Source organism: Falco biarmicus, chromosome 1, assembly GCF_023638135.1.
Source record: "Falco biarmicus isolate bFalBia1 chromosome 1, bFalBia1.pri, whole genome shotgun sequence".
NCBI classification, from domain to species: Eukaryota; Metazoa; Chordata; class Aves; order Falconiformes; family Falconidae; genus Falco; species Falco biarmicus.
Window position 1 is genome coordinate 72,242,504 of NC_079288.1, and position 19,639 is coordinate 72,262,142.

The 19,639-nt window shown below is 39.5% G+C and overlaps 1 protein-coding gene across 1 annotated transcript in view; it reads right to left on the reverse strand.

Moving 5' to 3' along the window:
* Positions 1-540: 540 nt before the first annotated feature.
* Positions 541-19,639, reverse strand: part of LIMCH1 (LIM and calponin homology domains 1) — a 181,386-nt gene continuing 162,287 nt past the window's right edge. Inside the window, exons 25-35 of the mRNA XM_056351247.1 lie at positions 19,397-19,425; positions 18,339-18,422; positions 16,620-16,712; positions 15,567-15,671; positions 14,431-14,567; positions 13,522-13,643; positions 11,587-11,710; positions 10,153-10,230; positions 7,693-7,801; positions 6,568-6,670; positions 541-3,996 (exon numbers count right to left, since the gene is read on the reverse strand). Of these exons, the coding sequence (XP_056207222.1) occupies positions 3,971-3,996; positions 6,568-6,670; positions 7,693-7,801; positions 10,153-10,230; positions 11,587-11,710; positions 13,522-13,643; positions 14,431-14,567; positions 15,567-15,671; positions 16,620-16,712; positions 18,339-18,422; positions 19,397-19,425 (1,010 nt within the window). The 3' untranslated portion in view covers positions 541-3,970. The remainder of the gene's footprint in view (positions 3,997-6,567; positions 6,671-7,692; positions 7,802-10,152; positions 10,231-11,586; positions 11,711-13,521; positions 13,644-14,430; positions 14,568-15,566; positions 15,672-16,619; positions 16,713-18,338; positions 18,423-19,396; positions 19,426-19,639) is intronic.

The window sequence follows — 19,639 nt, forward strand, 5'->3', positions numbered from 1 at the left end:
ATCAGGATTTCCACCATTTTACTTGGCTCCTAAGGGTCACAAACACCAAATCCGTGCTTGCCTCCCATGGCAGTGAGCTGGTCCCACAACGCAGCCCTAACACATGCTGCTGGGAACCCCAGACAGCCTCTTTGGCCGCAGAGCAACACTGGCCCTCTGTCCAGAGATGGACATGCAGGAATAACGTAAGACCACTACCATTTCCATTTAGGCACCAGGATAAAAATCTGCTTTCAAAAAATTAAATTGTCAGTACTTCCCTATGACTCATTTAACAGCCAAGATGCACTTCTGGCAGAGGATCAAACCCGTCATTCATTGAAGGCCCAATTAAAAGGAAGAACAAGGGGAAGTTATTAGTTTAAAATTTTGTGTGAACTTTCTGCTGGTTACTGATGAAGCCACACACTTGTTGAGATTCAAGAATTAGTGAGATACCTCATCGCATGTATAACTAAGCACAAACTCAAGGATCTTTGCTACGTAGAAATGGAATTAACCAAGCACATATTTAGCTTTGCAATACATAAAGTGTTTTATTGAGTCAAAGGCTGAACCACAGTCCACCAACACCAGTGAAAGATCTTCTGAGGACTTTGGGTTCGACTCACAGAAAGTCATCTCTGCTCATCTTTTACCACAACAGGCACACATCTTTTCATAAATATTCAGCTACAGCATACAGTAGCAAACCAGAAGGTATCTCTTCTTTTATTGTCTCATCTCATATACTAAGTTTTGTGGAATATAGCTTGGTTCAGCCTACCCCTGTCAAGCAGAAGCTTTTACCAGTGGGATGTACACACTCGGCAATCCAGTTTCATAGACTCATCGCATGCAATAGAAGTTAGTTATAATAAGTAAAATCAACACCACCGAAGGTAATCAACATTTTATTTATAAACATACATTTACTATAAAAGCTGTTGCATTTTAGACAAGTTTTCCTAATTTCCAGAGGCGTTTTAGAATAAATAAACTAAAGGAAAGATTAGCGTAATCGGTATTCAACATTAGCCCCAGCTAGGACAGCAATCCTTGTCCTTGAATGGACATGCAGATAAGGATGGTCCCCTTCTGGTTCACCAACCTTTAGGACATTCACTGAGAATTACAGATGTACTGCATCAATAACACTACATAGCAAGAGTAGGGAAAAAATACATCACAGAAAATGGGTTTGTGAAATACAGATGGGTTACCACACCTGCTCAGGTTCTCTGAAGTAGGAAGAGGCTAAATAAATTCTGAAACATCTAAAACCCGTTACATACATTGTATTTGCTTAGCAATAGTATTTTTTTGCAACAAATACATTTACATTGTAGTTCAAATGTAGTAAAGCATAAATTTTTTCTGTGCTCAAAGTTCCTGGTAAGAAATGTATCATATTTATGTGTTTACACTGAAAAAAAAAAAAAGGTGTGTGTGTGTGGAGATCTTAGTCTGAATGAATTTGCTGTGTAAGACCCCAAAGGAAATAGAAAATCAAACATAAGCAGTTGGCAAGTAAAATTTAGAAAACTGTTTAAAATTATTCTGTGCTGGTGAATAGATGTTCATTAGGGGGAAAAGTCATCGTCAGAGAATGTTGCTTCATTTTGCTTTACATACAAACAAACAACTTCGCTAAAACATGCATATCTTAAACTAATCAACAGACACTGGGATCAATTTCTAAGCAGCTTCAGAGCCCCAGTGGTGTGTCTGCGGTGCGATGCATACCCCCACCCACCCCTCGCCCATGCATTTTAGTCCCACCCATGCTCCTAAGCCCTTTGGGCACTTACCCCTACGTGAATGAGAAGCGGATCTACCCTCTGTGACAACCAATCCTTTTATACACTTGGGGACTGAATTGCACATCTGAACTCTATCACACAGGTGAAGCAGTGGTAGAGACTCATAGCAAAGAGACGCACAAGCATGCATGGTCTCGTTTAAAAATTAAGCCCAGACATCATATATTCACATATTCTTAATGCAGTGCATGGAATTGTACAGATGTACAAAGTCGGTTATAAAATCTGTTTCTTGAATTTCCATGTTACCGCATTATTTGTGGGAAAATGTTACGATGACCACATGCAAAGAGTAAGCATCCTGGTTATCAAAACCCTTTAACAGTAAACCATGCAGATGGCTGACCAAAATATTGGACATCACTTTTATTTCCAAAACATTTGTCTGATTTTTTAATTTTTTCTTTTAAAAATATTCCCCAGGTGAAGTTCACAAAGGACTTCAGCTTTTTGGATTTATTGCATCCATAAGTCATCACTGACTGTGTGCAACAGCTTTGCATTTTCTAAGGCACAGTATTAAGGAAGTGACATGTAACTTTCCCGCAGATAGTCACAATGTCCTCCAGTGATAACATCCTACATGGGTTCTCAATGACACGCAGTTTTGCATGGGTATGCAACTCACATGCAAGCATCTAGTGTTTAAATAAATAGTTGCTAGCTAGAGAACAACTCAAAATTATTGCTTCCCTAATAACCACTTCATTTCCATTTACCAACACATCAAAAGACAACAGATGCGCACATAGATAAAATAAATCTCTATAAATTAATTTTTATCACCATTTTAAGGCAGAATATAAAGGGGGTTCTTCCTCCATTTGAAGTTGCATCCTGAACTGCTAAAATGGGATACTTCCGCTGTTTACCAAAAAGTGCTAGGGTATTATGCAATTCCAACACATCCCCTAACCTTGTCTGTGTTATTGTGGGTAAAGTGACACAGCTCTCGCCGCTGTTTCAATGAGCTGCTAGATCACTTTAGTAAGGAGCACACGCTTAATCAAAAAGCACAAAGGAAAACTGACCCAAACCCAGGCAAGTCAACGTTTTTTTGCCTACTGCTGCCGGCCTCTTCCTTGCCTGCTTTCCACACTCCTGGGTTTTGCTGGCTTTATCGGGGGAACACAGGCTCAAGGCTGTTCAATTCCCTGCTCTGGAGGGCACCCAAACCACATGTGTTTTTCCACATGAGATTTCAACCAACGGCAATGTTTGCAAGTGAACGAGCAGATCTCAAACCAACTCAGACCATCAATGGGCAGGTTACACGCCAAAAATAAAAGCTTCAACATAGCATCAAACTGCAGCTCGGACACTCGAAATTCAGCTGTGCGTGCCCACTTGGCTGCCCCTCCCCCACACCACCTTTCATTGAATTTAAGAAGAACACAGGCTGCTGAACTTAGTAAGAAGGACTGCTCCTAAAGGGAATCTTGCCATCGTTAAGGGTATACAGTCTTTAGGTTTAATGAAGAAATCTTTATTTGAGAGAATATTAAGCTATAGTCATGAACATTACTTGAGGTACACAAACAAAAAAATCCTATCACTAAAGGTGCAATAATTTATTTGTATAACTCCTACCCTCCACTGAAGGTAATATAAACACAAAATGCTTCAGAATTACAGGATGTATTATCAAACTAGTCTCTGTATAAAAAAGTTATAGCTTCAGTTATAACAGAGAAGTCGTGCTGTGATGTTTAGTTTTTCAAATGCACTGATTAGATACTACCTTAAAATTACTTCTCAGCTCAACTTGGCATATTCTATAAAGGTTCTGTAAACTTAAACTTTTTAATTCCTAGAAATATTAAAACAAAACAGATTTATTGCATGTTTATTTTCTTATTACTTTCAAAAGAACAAGGTAACAGACTGGAAATCAGAAGCATACCTGAAAGGTGGGATTTTCTTTAATAGTACTTAGGCTCTGCCTTCCCAAACATAGTCATATATATCCTGCAAATTTCTTAACAAAGGAAAAAAAAATAACATGTTGCATTTTAAAGGAGCAGGCGCAGTGTTTTTACGAGTTTTTCAAAATGAGATGAGAGCCATGATGTCCATGGATTCAAGCTCTTACAAGTGATTGTCTGGAGGCAGCCGATACATATGAGAAGAGAGCTCCTTCTTGAAAATTATTAGCACTGAAAGTCACGTCACAATGTAGTTGGCTGTCCAGCAGCTGGGTTAAACAAAACCAAAAGAAATCATTAGTTGACAAATTTTAACAAGCATAGGTAGGCTTTTCCTCAGATGATCTCTACAGTTCAGAAAAACACATCTGGAAATATATATATAATTTGTGCCCTGCTTCGTCTTCTTCCTGCAAAGCTGGGGCACTAACTGCAAAGAAGGATTCAGCTTAAATCCAGTGGAAATACATTTTCCATGCCACATGGATGAATGCATTCTGCATGAGCTTTTATTTCATTTTACTCCTGAAATATTTGTGGGTATATTTACTTGCAAGCTCTGCAGTGGCAAAACAGTAAAGCAAAAGACTGATGAGTCATCTTTAGCTGTGTCTGGTTTGCGTTATGTGGTAACACAGAGCCCTTCTGTTACTTGGTCATACAGGAAATCTTACGAATTTACATCTTGACTTTGACTTCAACACTCACAAACCTGTACCTATTCCCCGTGTTTGACACTGAATACCAAGTTCCCTTCCTTGTGATGTTTGTTGTAGAGAAATAACCTACCAATAAAAGCCCATCCACTTTTATTTGAAAAACACAAATATTTTGGAACTTGGACCACTACATAATATTTAATGCTTTTCTCTCTTAAGGTTTTTGATAATTTATTTTGAAACAGAATCATTCACAGTTTCAAATAAGCTTCTGGCAGCCAAATACTTCATTGAGATGTCCATAAGCATCTCAAAACAATTCTTATTAGCGAATTACTTATTACTAATATTTAGTAATTAATTCTGGGTTGGTCAGAGACCGTCAGTTGTGCGCGTAGCTGCACAGGTGTTCGGATGTAGCCGTGGGGGCATGAAGGCACAGGCTTGTGCAGTCAGGCAACCGATTTTATATTTAGCATCAGACATCCCAGAACTGAAAGGCAAATCACTAACATTGCACCAGTTTGTTCTTCATTTCAGATGTGGATTCCATCAAATTCTAGTTTAAAATGAGCAACTAACTGTATTTGCAGTTCTACCAAAATCAGTCCCTTTGAAACTGTCAGTAAGAGTCAGTGTAACTTCAATTCAACTAATTCGTCTTTTGAGGTTTTGCATGAGGACTGAACACAGCAGGAAGAGGCAATTCGTAGGAAAAAAGGCAAACCTTTGCCATTATTATTCTTCAGGAACCATATGCTTCCTCAAAACCTATTCTCTCCGTCATGGTCCTGGTTACTGTTGTGCTAGGTATGTACAAATGCAAAACCTTACTGCACAAAACACTGTACACAGCTCTGTACCGCATTTTCTAGCACCACTTCTGTAGAAATGATCATGGAGGGGCTGATTTCTATAGCAAATAAGCTGATAAATAATTTATTTGAGCCTTCACCTATCCTTAAGGGACCTCAGTTTTTATTTAAGCAAAAAGTATTAAGAAGAAAAGGAAAATATGACTTTTATCACCTTCCTCTCTTTTTTTGTGTGAAGATGGATGTGCAAATGTGCATGTTAAGGGTCAGGACCTTATCCACATGAGGAAGGTTTATAGTATCAAGCCTGAGGGGGAAAAGCTATTTCTAAATATGGCAGGTTAAATAAATAATAATAAAAAGTTGCTAACATTTCTTGGCAGAATTTTTTTTTTAAAAATCACCAAGCAAACGGTTATACAATAGCACCCTCTAGCCCTGCTGATGGGGAAATACCTCTCCTGAAACACCAGAGAAAATTGGTCTGCTTGCAAAGGTAGGTAGGTACCTTTCCTACTCCTGCATTTCTACAGGCACTGCTTTTGCGAGAGAAGAAGGGAAACAGTAAGTGAAAAGAGCTCTGTGTCTCTACTGATCAGTTAGGACTGTAGGCAGTGAAGGTGCTCAACAGTAACATGTAACGGGAAGGCAACGATTACTCCCGTGGTTCTTTCCTGCATCTTACTCTTTCCCATAAAGTAGAAGCCAGCATGAGCACTGCCCATTTCGTACCACTGGTGACACTGGGGTGAAGCTGAAATGCTCTAGAAATTTGGTATCAGTCACAGAAATCCAGGGCTCAGAAGGACATTGAGGTGACCTGCTCCAAGGCAAAAAAATGTATCAAGGTGGTTTTTTTTCCTGACATGCAATTTGTCTGGCTCCTTCTTCAAAACTTCCAGCCAGTAACACTTTAGCATGTCTGAGGGTACCACCACAGGGATTCATTACGAGTTACAGAATGGTCCTAATATTTTACATGACCATTTTGTCCACAAAGGGAGGCCTGGAGATGTAAAATATGGGAAATAAGGCCCAGGGTCCTAGACCTAGAAGTATCTACATTGTTTCAGATGGTGTGACAGATTCAAACTTTCAGGACATGCAATATGTATGCACAGTGTAGGAGTTCACCTTTATGCACAGAAACAGCCTTTCAGTCTAATACTGCCGAGCAGAGATCCTCTGGACGAGATTTAATGGGCTTGGAAATCTTTTTTGATACAAGAGCGTACATATGAAGGTTTGCCTTCACGTGACAAAGTTATTTGTGAGTGGCAAAGCCAGGAGACAAACCCATCAGTTAAAATCATGGCATCAGTATCGTTAAGAGTTCATTGTCCTTTGGACAGGATTTGGTACTTACTTCTGGATCGGATATAACAATCGTTGCAGTTCAGGAGACCATTTCTAATCCTGACATCTGTCCCACTTGCTGCATCTCCCAGCTGTCCCTTGCAAATGCCACACTGCCAATTGAAGAACAGAGAAAGTAAGAGATCATGCCCTACAATCTGGCACAACTCTTCCCAAATTTTGGCTTTTGTTTCAATAGTTCTTGGAACAGTGAGAAAAAATACCCACCCCCACTGCAGAACTCAGCCTGTACTCCTGTGGACAGCACCACAAAGCACTGCACATCAGTGAAGTGGTTTTTTGGAGCTAACAGTGTTTAGGACTGGATTTCAGCAGTCTCCACTTACACAGAACTGAAGCCTAGTGATCTGAAGGGACATCTGGTGTTAACGTTACATTCTGGAGCCAGACCACTTGTGATGGACAAAGCTTAGATAGGCCACAGGTTTAGTTTGGGTAAAGGTCTAAAAGCAAAAAAGGCTTCACAAATGTCTTAATACCAATTGGGCCAGAGATAATGGAAACGGGCATTTCCTAAGTTCTCTAGAAAACACTATCTTAAGCCATTTCCAGACTGAAATACTCAAGAACAGCCAAGAAGTATTGCTGTTGAGAGCTCTGGTGAAAGCCAGAATACATCATTCATTCCATAGTCAAAGCTTTCAGGCCAGATCAATGATGGCTTCAGGACTGACCAGGATTAAAAAAATAAAATAAAATAAAATAAAATATACATATAAACCAGAAAGAGCCTCCCAAACCCTCCCCACCCCAAACCACTCCAACCCAACACTCCCCCCCCCCAAACCAAACCAACCAACCAACCAAATCACAAGGTAACTAATGTTGTATTTAAAAAGCAATGAGTGCAACAGGGAAATTATATGATTCCCTCTGTAACTGAGGAAGCTAAGTTTGCTTCCTAAATCACAGCTTTTAGTCCAATTAACATCTGACAGCAAAACAACACATTAGCTGCATTACTTCCACTGCTCTACAAACAGTCACACATACATAAGAAATATCCAAATCCCTTGGTCCTCTCATTTTCAGTTTCACATCTACAGCTCTCAACATACTCTCTCCTTGCACTTTGCATGACTTCAGATTTTTCTTAATAAAGCAAGAGACATACCCTGAAGCACTGAATATGGAAATAAAGACCGAGCGTTTCAATAATCATGGCAGCTCCTTTTCCAAGAGGAAGCCCACAGGTAGAACAAAGCTTCTTTCCACTGACAGACCTAGGAGGCAAACATTATTTTAAGAAAACAGAGCAGCAACCGATGCTAAAACATAGCCAAATGTTTACACAGGTTTACAGAGAGGGACAGGATGGGTTTCACATAAACACATTGACCCTTCAAGCCATGACGCTGAATCAGCCTGCACATTTGCCTCACAGACAAGCAGAGGACTTAAAATGTTTGAATGCACAGCAGCTCAGACCCATTTCCCTGCCAGTCTGCTGTGCTACATCAAGGGAGATGCAAACTTCTTAATGGAGGAGAGAACCACGCCTGTGGGTTACCTAGACCTAGTCAATGCCACAGCAATCAAAGCAGATACTCACACAAATCACCCGAGTCAGACTCCTCAGCCTGGAAAATTTTCAATTTGTTTGCAAATGGTTTTGCTTACTGCAAGTCAGAAGGCAGGGGTGCTGCTCCTCTGTCCAGACAAGCTGGTGAAGTCAACAGTGGCAGCCTAAGCGCAGTAGCACAGACCAGGCACCAGGTGCTTCCTAACTAATTTTGAGCTGTGCTGCTGCAGTTACATGCCTGCTACTATTACAACTAGCTGGAGCAAAACTGCAATCAGATCTCCCACTGCAACACTGCAATACTTCAACTCTCTCCTTAAGCTTCAATCCTGTCCAGACCTTTCCAGTAAATTAGTTGTTTGATGACAGCTGGGTGAGAGATCAGGGCCCCAGGAATAACTGATACCCTTTTCCATAATGGTTTTAAATAGCACTGCAGGTACACACTTCTAGTGAGATGAACCTGAGACCAAAACGGACCCCTTGTCATGATGTGTCATCCATGGTTTTTTTAGCCAGGAATGAAACCAGGAAAGAAACTTTGGGATACTTAGTGAGTTTTGAAAAGATTATTTGATGAAATTATACACAGACAGGCAAGTTTACGGTATCTTGCTTTATGGTTTTGGTGCAAGAACATAATAAGCCAGAGAGAGATCTGGACTGCATCATGACAAAAAAGCCATTTTGGGGGGCGGAAAAGAGGGACAGACAGAAGCAGCAGAAAGACTCATCACAACCAGAAAACTGTCTTTGGTTCCATCTAATCTCTGTCACTCCTGAGCCCATCACTCTTTATCGTACCATGTACACTGACAGCACAAGCACAACACTGTCCTGTTGCTTCATTCTCATTATTCCTTTTAAAATAACTTTTCTGGTTGTTTCTCCTCTCCTGCAACCTTAAGCCTTCTTGCTCACATCCCTCTGTGTTATTCTTAAGTCCACTGCTGTTTTCACTTCTCCACTGTCAAGAGTTATTATAAGAACAACTTAAAGTTGGATCAAAGAATAAAGTGTTTGGGGAATTTTTTAAAGAGAAGTTTTCTAATGTTTTATTGGAACAATGAATTACATCCCATCCATTGTTTCCAAAGCTAAGATTTATTTCAGGAAAAGATCTTGGAAAAGAGTCTCAGATCAGAATATAGCTGCTAAATAATATGAAGTAGCTATCACAACTAGCTACATGTAGCAAGATACTATCTGCAATCCCACCAAAACTGCAGCCTCAACTAGAAAAAAACAGAAGAAAGTGTTCGCATAAAAAAAATTCCCAATAGTTGCATGTCAATGCAAGTGGTATCAGGAGAGCTTTGCTATGAAAGATGAAGAAAAATGTTACTAAATAGAACAAAAACTTGCTATCTTTTCTGTGTTGTATTACTTTACCCTGTTTAATAAGCCAACTCATTTTAATACACCCTAATTTATCAGTGATTCAATCAGGCTATAATTAACATTTATTTAGAGTTGTTACGCATATGCCACTGAAAGCTGCACAGCTCGTTGTTTGACAGAATCAAATCTCTAGGAGATTAGCATGAACGTAGGCATTTTTTTAAAAAAAACAACAAACAACAAAAAAAGCAAAATGCATTTCAAGTTTGGAAATTAAGGTAAGGATTTCCTTTTAAATCAGCAAGTACTGAAATGTGACAATGTCTAGAACATGCCTTACTTCTGAGCATGTGACTCCTCACAATGAAGACAAGATCCTTTGGCTTAAGTGCCCTGAACTCATGCTTAACTGCTTACTTTGACTGAAGCTTACATTATCCTATTCCAATTTCATTGAAATTTCAATGATCAAGCAGAGTCCTACAGCTGCTTTCTGAACTGTGTTATTTGAAAACAGCAATACTGCTGAAGCAGGCAAGAGATACAGGAAGGGAGCTCCATGTTTATTTATTCCATGGACAGTTATGAATTGCAACATTTCGAAGAATTAATGGTGCATCCTCCTAATACTAATGTGATTTACACTGCGGCAGTTCACCAGTGAGTACAAGATGTATTTGGTCTGCAAAATTCCTTATTGGCCTTTTGTACCTGTTGGGTGACTGACTCAGACCACCAGGAGAGCAGGGAGACGATGGACCAGATCGGAAGTTCTCATGATAGCCTGCCCTAAAATACAGGAAAGAAAATGCATTACTACAGCTGAAGAACAATTAAAAACAGGTTTTGTACAGAGAAATTCCAGCTGGTGAATTTCAGGATTCCCAGTGTAAAGATTTTATCTAAGGTAAAAAGGTATAAACTTGCTGTCCATTGCTGTTTTGATACAATGAAAAATAGCACACTTTTTTTTGGTTCTGAGTCTTGGTTTGCTGGCTATTGCTTAGTCAGGTCACCAGCTATGTGCAGACTCCTACCCACCTATCAACCCAATATAGCTCCCACCATGATGAAGGACGGTTAAGCCAAGGCACACCATCTTGTACTCGCTGTTGGCCAGGAGATGTGCTCAGAAGCACACTGGTAGAGCAGAGGTACGGTTGTTGATGGAGAGTCTGTGCCCTTTACTGAGTAAAAAGAAACCTACACTGAAAAGTGACTTCTTACTATTTGTATTCATTCTGCCCTGCAAGAATTTGGTGAGAAAAAAACATGCATGTTTTTTGTTATCAGAAATCATAGGATTGATTCAACCTCTCACTGCTTAAAGCTGTTTACAGATTAAATAACAATTTTCTCAAACACACACACAAGCAGTTTGTTATGAGGAACAGGTAATCAAACCTCAATCTACATTAGTTTTGACTGGGTACAAGCTTCATAGAGGTAACATGTTTTGCAGGAGACTGTGTTCATATATATGCTAATCAAAACAGATGTTCCTTTCTCATTACACAGATACACTTTTTGCAAATATTAGGCAAGCAGTTATTTTGTTTACTGAAAGAACTGGTGTTACCTTTTAGTAATGCTTACTCAAAAACACACGGCAAAGCATCAGAGAAGAAAAAACCTCACCAAAATTTACAGCAGAAAGAAAATACTCATGTCTGTGTATCTTCTTTTAAAAGCTATAGTCCTTAAAGAACTAGCAAGTAGCAATTGATGTGTGCTTGGAAGCTGGGGAATGATTCCAACTTCAAAGAGGCAGACTTCACATGACATTCCCACCACGGTATTTAGCCACTTACTAGCTATCAGTGTTTGTCTCAGGCACTTAAAACAAATGAAGCACACAAACAGTTATGCAGATGAGCGTTTAAAGAGCTAAGGAGAAAGAAGACAGAGAGTGGCAAGCAGGGGGTATGCTCCCTCATGGAACCAGTTCCTAGGGTACCCATAATGAGAAACGAAGCGGATAAATGTTAGCAGCCTTGGTGGGAAAGCCAGGCATCAAAGGTGCCTTCACACTGCAGGAATACCCATGAAACTTAACCAATAAAGAACGCTGAGTAGGAATATAGGGGAGAACAGAGTGAGTAGGACTTCCCAATCTCTGCAATAACCTTTATTTTACGCTCTCACCTCCTTGTTTCCCCTGCAGAGTTTGGCTGTTGTCCCGCATTCTGGCCCAGGAATGGTCTCTGCCGAATGTCCTCTGCGCGATGCGGGGACTGCTTTGTCAGCAGCTGCTGATTCCAGGAGGCGTCTACAACAGAAGGTGGGGAAGTCTCAGTACTTGAGACAAAACACTTCTGTCAATGCTTACAGACCAGCATAGCTTGTGGGCATACCGTAAAGGAGATGAGATGTACTGTTACTTAAAGTTAAGTTCTCAGAAACCCCACACAAAGTCAGAGACAGGCTCTGCTACACCACCCTGCTACTCTATGGAATAATGTCTCCGTGTATTACTTTCATATACACATGACCCACCCTGATGCTGCCTCTCAGTTTCTGAAGGGGGAAAGGGAGAGGTCAAGCCAGTCATCCACAAACAGCACTTGGGAAAATAAAATATTGCTGTCACAAGGAAGGAAGCACCAGAGAGACTGAAACTTCTGTGGTGCCTGGGGATCCGAACTCCTCAACAGCAAGCAAGAGTTAAGAGGAAGGTGGTGCAGTCACTGCTCTCCATGAGACTACTGATAAACAGTAATTCCCTTGTAATTTCCGTCTGCGTTTCAGACGGTTGCACAAGGCTCAGTGACAGTAACAACCTCCCAGCAATATGCAATGATCTGCCTGATGCCCAGGCAGCCAACCGTCCCATCTTTGAGACAGACCGCACTACCTGGATCCTTCCAGATGAATTTTGTGGCGCACAGCCTCACCCTGCCATGCACCAAACAGCTGATTTAGAGAAGAGAAACTTCCCTGGGGCCTGTGAAAGGCTTGTTACCTATTTTTGATATCAAGGCAATAAAACCGTAGTCCAGACTATTTAAGGACTTAAGGACAGAGCAAGGATGTGATGTTTTAAGGGGCAAGAAAGGAGCTGTCAGAATACTTGTAGGGGACCAAGTTGTTAAAGAGAACCTAGAAAAACCCTGACTAGCAGAAGTAGTTAAAAACTGCCAAGCCTTTGAAGTTTGCTTATTCACTACTACAAATCCACCAGGACAGATTGCTGGGCAATATCTTCTGCTTGCTTTATTTGAGCAACCTTTATTAAAGCACTAAAAATACAATAAAATCAAGACGGGGAAAGCAAACCTGCTGAGTTTTACAAACTGAATTTGCATTTAGAAAAATAACACTGAAATGTCTATCCATGGATGTTTCATTTTTTAGAATCATCAATGTTTATGCTAGACTGAAAACAAAAATCTAAAACTCTATTTCAAAATCTACATTTGCCTTCTGTCTTTAGTCCTACTTATTTACTTTCCACTGTTCACTTGCATTAGATAATGACGCTAAATTAATGAATTTGCCTTTTTTTAGGGTGACCCTGTTGACAGCAATGCTTTGGGGAAATTCCTTGATTCAAAAAACACCAATACTTACGGGAGGTTAAGAAATCTATTAATTTTAAATGTCATCAGACATTTCTAATGACACAATTGAGACAGGTGTCACTTTAGGCTTGGCTTGAATACGTTATACACCATAGGTAGCGATTTTTACTTGACTGAAATGGACATGAAGAATCTAATTAGCTATCAAAACACAAAATAAGTGTTGGAAATACGTTCTCTGTATCAAGATAAATCCTATATGTATGTAAGATTATGTAAAAGATGGAAGATAACTGTGTTCACTACTACTGTAAACATGCAGGCCTATAAAAGAGATTCCTCTCTGCTGCTGAAATGCTCACCTCTGATGGAAACAAGATGATTTTAAAATTCACCTTAACATATTTATCTTTGCTAACAGAAAATAACTTTTGAGTCTGACACATTCACATTTTGAAGGCATATGTGTATTTTCAATTTCCAGAATTCTGTGAGTTAGATTTCTGCAAGATTTCTATCTGGAAAAGCATACATGCATATGAAGAGTCTCAACGCTCACCCTGAGTTAATGGCAGGTTCAGCCTGGCAGGCGAGCTGCGCTCCATCGCTGGCACCTGGTGCTCCTGTTCACCTCCTTTCAAGATACCTGTCTCTGGATGTCCTGAGAGCACTTTATTTCCACTGCCAATAAAAATAAGTCACATTGTATAAATAAAGCCGGGAAAAATCCCCCCTAGAATATAATGGCAAAATCAGAGGTTTGATTTTTTTGCAAAAAGATTTTTGGTTTTGTGTCAGCAATGACAAAGCAATGAGGATAACTGTCATGAGTTAACAAGTTTGTCTCCAAATAAGCCAAGTCTTTCTGCTTACTTCATGCACTGCCACTGAGACACGCTGAAGATCATTCTGGATTTGTGGAAAATGGCTTCTTTGCCAGAGAAACAGCTTTTCACAGTGTTCTCTATGCAGTCAGCATCATTAGATGCTTCTCAACTTTGTGAAAGCTGTTATTAACAGTTGGGCAAAGACCGGAACTTTGAACACCATCTAGAAAGTTTGGGTATGGCACTTCTGAGATATCCAGGCAATCTCACGCAGATCCTGAATGAAAACAGCTACCTCTCCTTTATTCCTCTAAATGGCTTGTGAAACTTGTACACAAGACACAGTGCAGTGACACACAGAGATGTCTGAGCTATCTAAGCTCCGACCTGGCTGATGTGACAGCCTCTTGGCAGAGGCACATCCTGAGAAGGCAAGCCACCTGATACACAAAACTAGCAGTGCACATCACCATATATGCATAAGCTTGTGGCAAGTGATTATTGATCAGGATATATTACACCTCTCACCAGACCACCAGATGCTGATGGTCCAGCATCAGTCATGGGCAGATGTGACATCCCAGAAGTCTACAGAATGCAAACCTCCACAGGGCTAAGAAATGCTTAGGTTTGATCCATACCTTCTCTTTTCTTGCCAGAGTTCATGTTCCTTGCTTTTCAGAGATGGCATACTGTCCTGCTCCCAGAGCAGCTTTTTCTGCCTTGTAACTTCTTTTTGTTTGCCTTCCTCTGGAGAGCTGTTTGAATCAGTTGAGTTCTAGAAGACAGTATGGAAGGAACAAGGAACTTCCCTTGAATTTGGCATCAGCAAATGCATAGGAAAAGTACCAGCTCTCCCCAGATACACTGTGTTGACACACCTTATTATCATAAAGAACATCTCACATTATACAGTGGAATCATTTGACCTTGGTAAGGCTAACTTTGGATTTAACGAAGGCTTCAGATGAAACAATCAACTAATTGGAAAAAATTGACTGGAAAAAAAAAAAGTTAGGGACTGACCAATTATGAGATAGTGTTCAGGATGACAAAATAAAACTTCCTGCTACATATTTTTGGCAGAAATCCTTGAATGACATTGAGAGTCTAGACAGTCTCCCATTGGACTTGGGAGGACTTTGTGAGGGACCTCGGCTTGCTGTCTTTCCTGGGCAATGTGTTACTCAGACACATTGGGCATTCTCAAATGGCAACACCAGTACTACTTCCAAAATCTCACCTGGGCTATCATTCTCTGATCTCTGATGAATCCTTATTTAATTAGATGCTAGATGCATTGAGTAAAACATTTTGTCCTGCATAAGTAAAAAAAAATAAAATCAGAGAATAAACGTTCCTCTCTTTGTTTTGCTGCTTTCTGGGAGGAATAGTGGGAGAGAAAAGGAGGAAAAGTGGGGGGCAGGATTCAGTCTCATCTCGGACATGCTTAAAGCATGTCTTACACCCAAGATTTTCCATGCAGGGAAATCACTTCAGACAGAAACAGGTGACTTTTTTCACAGCACCAGTTAAAGAAGAGAAGCAGCTGCACCTTCTGCCCTAGTTAAAAATGGGATGGTAGTGGTTTGGTTGGGAGTATGGCTCTTCAGTTGTAGAAGTGTACAAGCTACAGCACACTGAGGTATCACTAGTTATGGAAGGATCCAGGGAATACTCTTACTGTTCCCAGACTTTGTTAGCCTTTAGTGAAGAATGAAACTTTGCACTGAAGATGGCTTAGTTTTTATGCCTTACTAGTCCACGAGAAACTCACCACTGTTTTGTTTCCTTCAGTTGCTGAGGAAGAAGATGAGAGGAGTTCAGCAGAATTTGAAGAAACAATGAATGGAACTACAGTATCCTCAATTATCTTACGTTCCTAAAAAAGGATCGGGAGAGGGTGGAGGTTAAAAATACAGAATGTCAACAACGAGCTTAAGAAGCAGAAGCATAAAGTTTGGCTAAGTGTCATATTTAGATGGCTAGGTAAGGACCTGTTGTATTAAGAATAATGGTAACACCTCAGATTTTAATTTGCTTCAATGTTTTGCACTACCTTTCCTTTCACCATTACCATCTTTGAGATGGGATGTCCAAAACTGGGAAGAATATTCCACTTGGGATGGCACCACTGTTTCTCACATCAGTCCGTTAAATTTCATATAAAACCATGAAATTACACTTGGTACACAAGAAATTTATTTTGAAAGTTGAAAATACATTTCTTGTTCAGATCACAAGTATGGCCCTCAAGCACAGGTGACATCAGTTTGCATAATGCACAATTAGTTAAACTGGAAATATTAATATTTTCCAATTTCCTGCAATAATGACCCACATATGACAGAAGAAAATCACTATCTTCTATATTAATATTCTACAACTGCAAGCTTTGAATGTTTCCTGTCTATTTTTTTTTTTAAAAACAAGGCCAGTTTACAAAATATCTACATGATCAAGCCCAGGGCAGACAACAATATCATCTGGAGTTCCACCAAGTCCAGGCACCAAAGTATATGCCAAAATGCAAAAGGCTCTGCCTCCAGAGGGAAGTCTGAGTGTGCCCACACACAACCGCACTGACTCATCCAGACTTGCACAGTAATTAGACACCTCCACCTATGCGGAGGTTGTGAGGATAACCTGTCTAAATATTTAAGTATTTTTCCTCAGCACTTATGGTAATGTTTAAGAGAAACAATCCTGAAAATTCAGCCCTGAGAAGGCTTTTCATTAATTCATCTAGGTATGGGATTTCTTAGTTATGTTGTGGGTGCATTTAAATGCAAAAATGTCAATAAACAACCTCCTCCTTTGAGCCTTATACCTCCTCGTAGTATCTGCGCTCCTCCTCTTCAACTTCTCTCTGGGCCTTTTCCCACTCCTCTTTCAGCTTGTCCTGCTCCTTCTGATACTTCTCCTGTAAGAGGACACAGACACAGGTAAATTCAGAGCATTCTGTATTAGGAGTAAATTCTGTAGTATTTCCACAGTGAAAATGAAACTTGAAACATCCATAGGTGTCAAACAAGTGCTTCCTTTCCTCCGCTCCCCAGTTGTTTCTAGCACTTACATTTAACACCTTCAAACCACAAAGAACTTTTAACATGCTAGAAGAAGTTTAATTTGTTGGAAGTTTTTAAAATTTTGGACAGAAATGAAATTTATGCTCAAAATTTTCAGTAATTCCTTGTTTATTATAGTGTTAAGAGTTTCAAAAAACTATCACACACCCCGAAACACTTATGCATGGATTTTACATTAAAAAAATTCTGCAAAGTAGCATATAAACAAGCAGGTTTTGCAGATACTGGTACTAACCTAAGACAGATGCCAGTACAATTTAATGTACGATTGTATGAATCATGACTGATGAATGCCTGCGCAAGTTTAAAAGATAAATGAATAGTGTGTACAGGTTTGAAAAAGGATGGCTTATAATTAGCTAGGTCGCTTATTTTCCTTGTTGATGGAATTATTTCTTGAGAATTGTTTTCACATGGTTTTGCATGAAAAATTATCTTAAAGAGATCTTTAAAACTGTTTGACAGAACTGGTTTGAACATGGGGAAGAACAGTGACTTCCATATCCCTTTTACATCAGTTCCAGCTTCTTTTTGAATTAGAAACCACATCTGCCTAATACAGAAAAGATGCATTTACTATTGATAGAACACTCACATATGCTAGAAAAATTATGATGAGATTTTTACACCATTTTAAGAGGAAAAAAACATATTGGCTAAAAAGAAATAATCTCAAGAAAGCAGCAGAGACACACACAAGCCATTCTTAAAAGATGAAAAGACTCTGTTTTATTATTCTCCATCGTTTGACAGTTGTTTGCTCTTCTGTTACATGGAGGAAAGATCTGATTTCTTTGGGACTAAACCTAATCAGCTTCAAAAGACACTACTGACTGACTGGGAAATTCAAGTTCCCAGGGCCACTGCACTTTTTCCAACTAGGACACAAACCCAGACCTTTTACAGCTTACTGTACTACTAGTGGTTGTAAGCACTAGTGGTTGCAAGCAGTGATTGTTTTGAAGGGGTTTCCCCATCTCATAAAAAAACCCCCAAACTCTTCCTGTCCAAATTTAGCTTGAAGTTTTCCAAGAAAAAACTGTGAGCACAGCAGAAGTCTATGAAAATCTATTAAAACCATCATTTTAAAAAAGAGTTGCATAGGTGCCAGGGTCGGCAAATCATCAGTCTTGAGAAAGTGGCTCCAAGTAATTGAGAGTCTCACAGTCTATGCTCAACATACTTTAAATATAGTTGAGGATCAACATTTGGTTTAACTCTGCACTGGAATGCAGAACCAAGTCCTTTTGGTCTTTCCATGGAGGGGGGAAGGGAGATGTAAGAGTGCTCAAACCACAGGGAAAGTGCGTATATGCTCATTTTATTGCTCATCTGCCACAGAATTCACTCAAGCATCCACAGAGGATGTGGAAAACAAGACACAAAATGCCCAACTTTTGTCCAAAGGGACAATTCAACAGCTGAACCACATGGTGGAAGACATGTCGTTTCTTCCCTACCTGTAGCAAGCGTTCTTGCTCGTGCTGCCACCTTTCTTGTCGCTTTCGCTCTTCTTCTGGATCCCAGGACCAAAAATTGAAACGCTTGCATGGAGGAAAACCAAGCTATTAGACTTTGACACTACACTTCGCAAGGCTACCAGAGAAAGCTGTACTTCAGCTGGCCTGTTCCTGGTGATGATGTTAAAATGGGAAATTGAGAACTAGATAATAGTTCTTTCAGTGAGCAGACAATATTCTTAGCTTCATTGACACTTGGGATTGCCCACAGGTATCCAAATGATAAAATAATAATTTGGTTTGCAAAGAAAGGCCTGGGAAACTTCAACTGGAGGGGAAAAAAGGAAGAACAGAGATACCTGCAGGTACTCAAATTTAAAGAAAATATCTATTTTGCTTCTTTATAATCTTCTGTGCAACATGCAAAGCAATTTGTGATTGTAGAAAATATTCTCTCATTTCCTATGGCTGCCAGCACAACAGCCTATAGCAGTTTTTAAAATTGTTGTCTACAATGAAATAAAAACTCAGACTTCACTACGGATCCCATTACATGATAAATGTTTAAAATCCTTACAATGAGAGCAATTTTAGACACTTGATGTCATATCCCTTTCCACTAAAAGTTTTATATGAATCCAATAGAGAGATGATGTCTGTTTTTTATGAAACAAATAGAATATGAAATACTGTGTACTTCAGAGTAGCATTTGTGGTGTTGGTTTTGGGTTTCTTTTTTCCGTTGAGGACATAGTAGAATTGTGGTCTCCTCTAATTTTTATGCATTTAAAATAGAATGGATAATTTAGAATTACATATTGTTTTGAGACTGCGAAGCTTTAGTGGCTCCAGCAACCAAGTACCACTTCCTCTGGATAGGAAGAGAATGCATAAATCCCAGATTCAGACCATGTCTTGTATTTTTCCTCTCTCATTTCCATGAGAAAAAAAATAATCTCATTCTGATTTGGGGATGTTATAAGACATTTTGCATAAAAAATTCACTTTTGCTAAACACATATCTCTAAACCAAACAATGATGCAAAAAAGGTACTCACATTTGATTTGTCACCACTATCAGAATCAGCTATTAAAAAAACAGAAAAAGTGAAGATTAAATTTAGCATAGCAAAATGTGCTTAACCTGCAATTAAAGCTACATTGTATCGGTATAAAAAAACTTCATGTTAGTTTCCTATTTGCTCCCACAACCAAATGCAAGGATGAATCGCAAGCAAATATACCAGAAAAACCGATTACACCCATCACCAACAAAACTACTTTTTATTTGGGTATAGAGG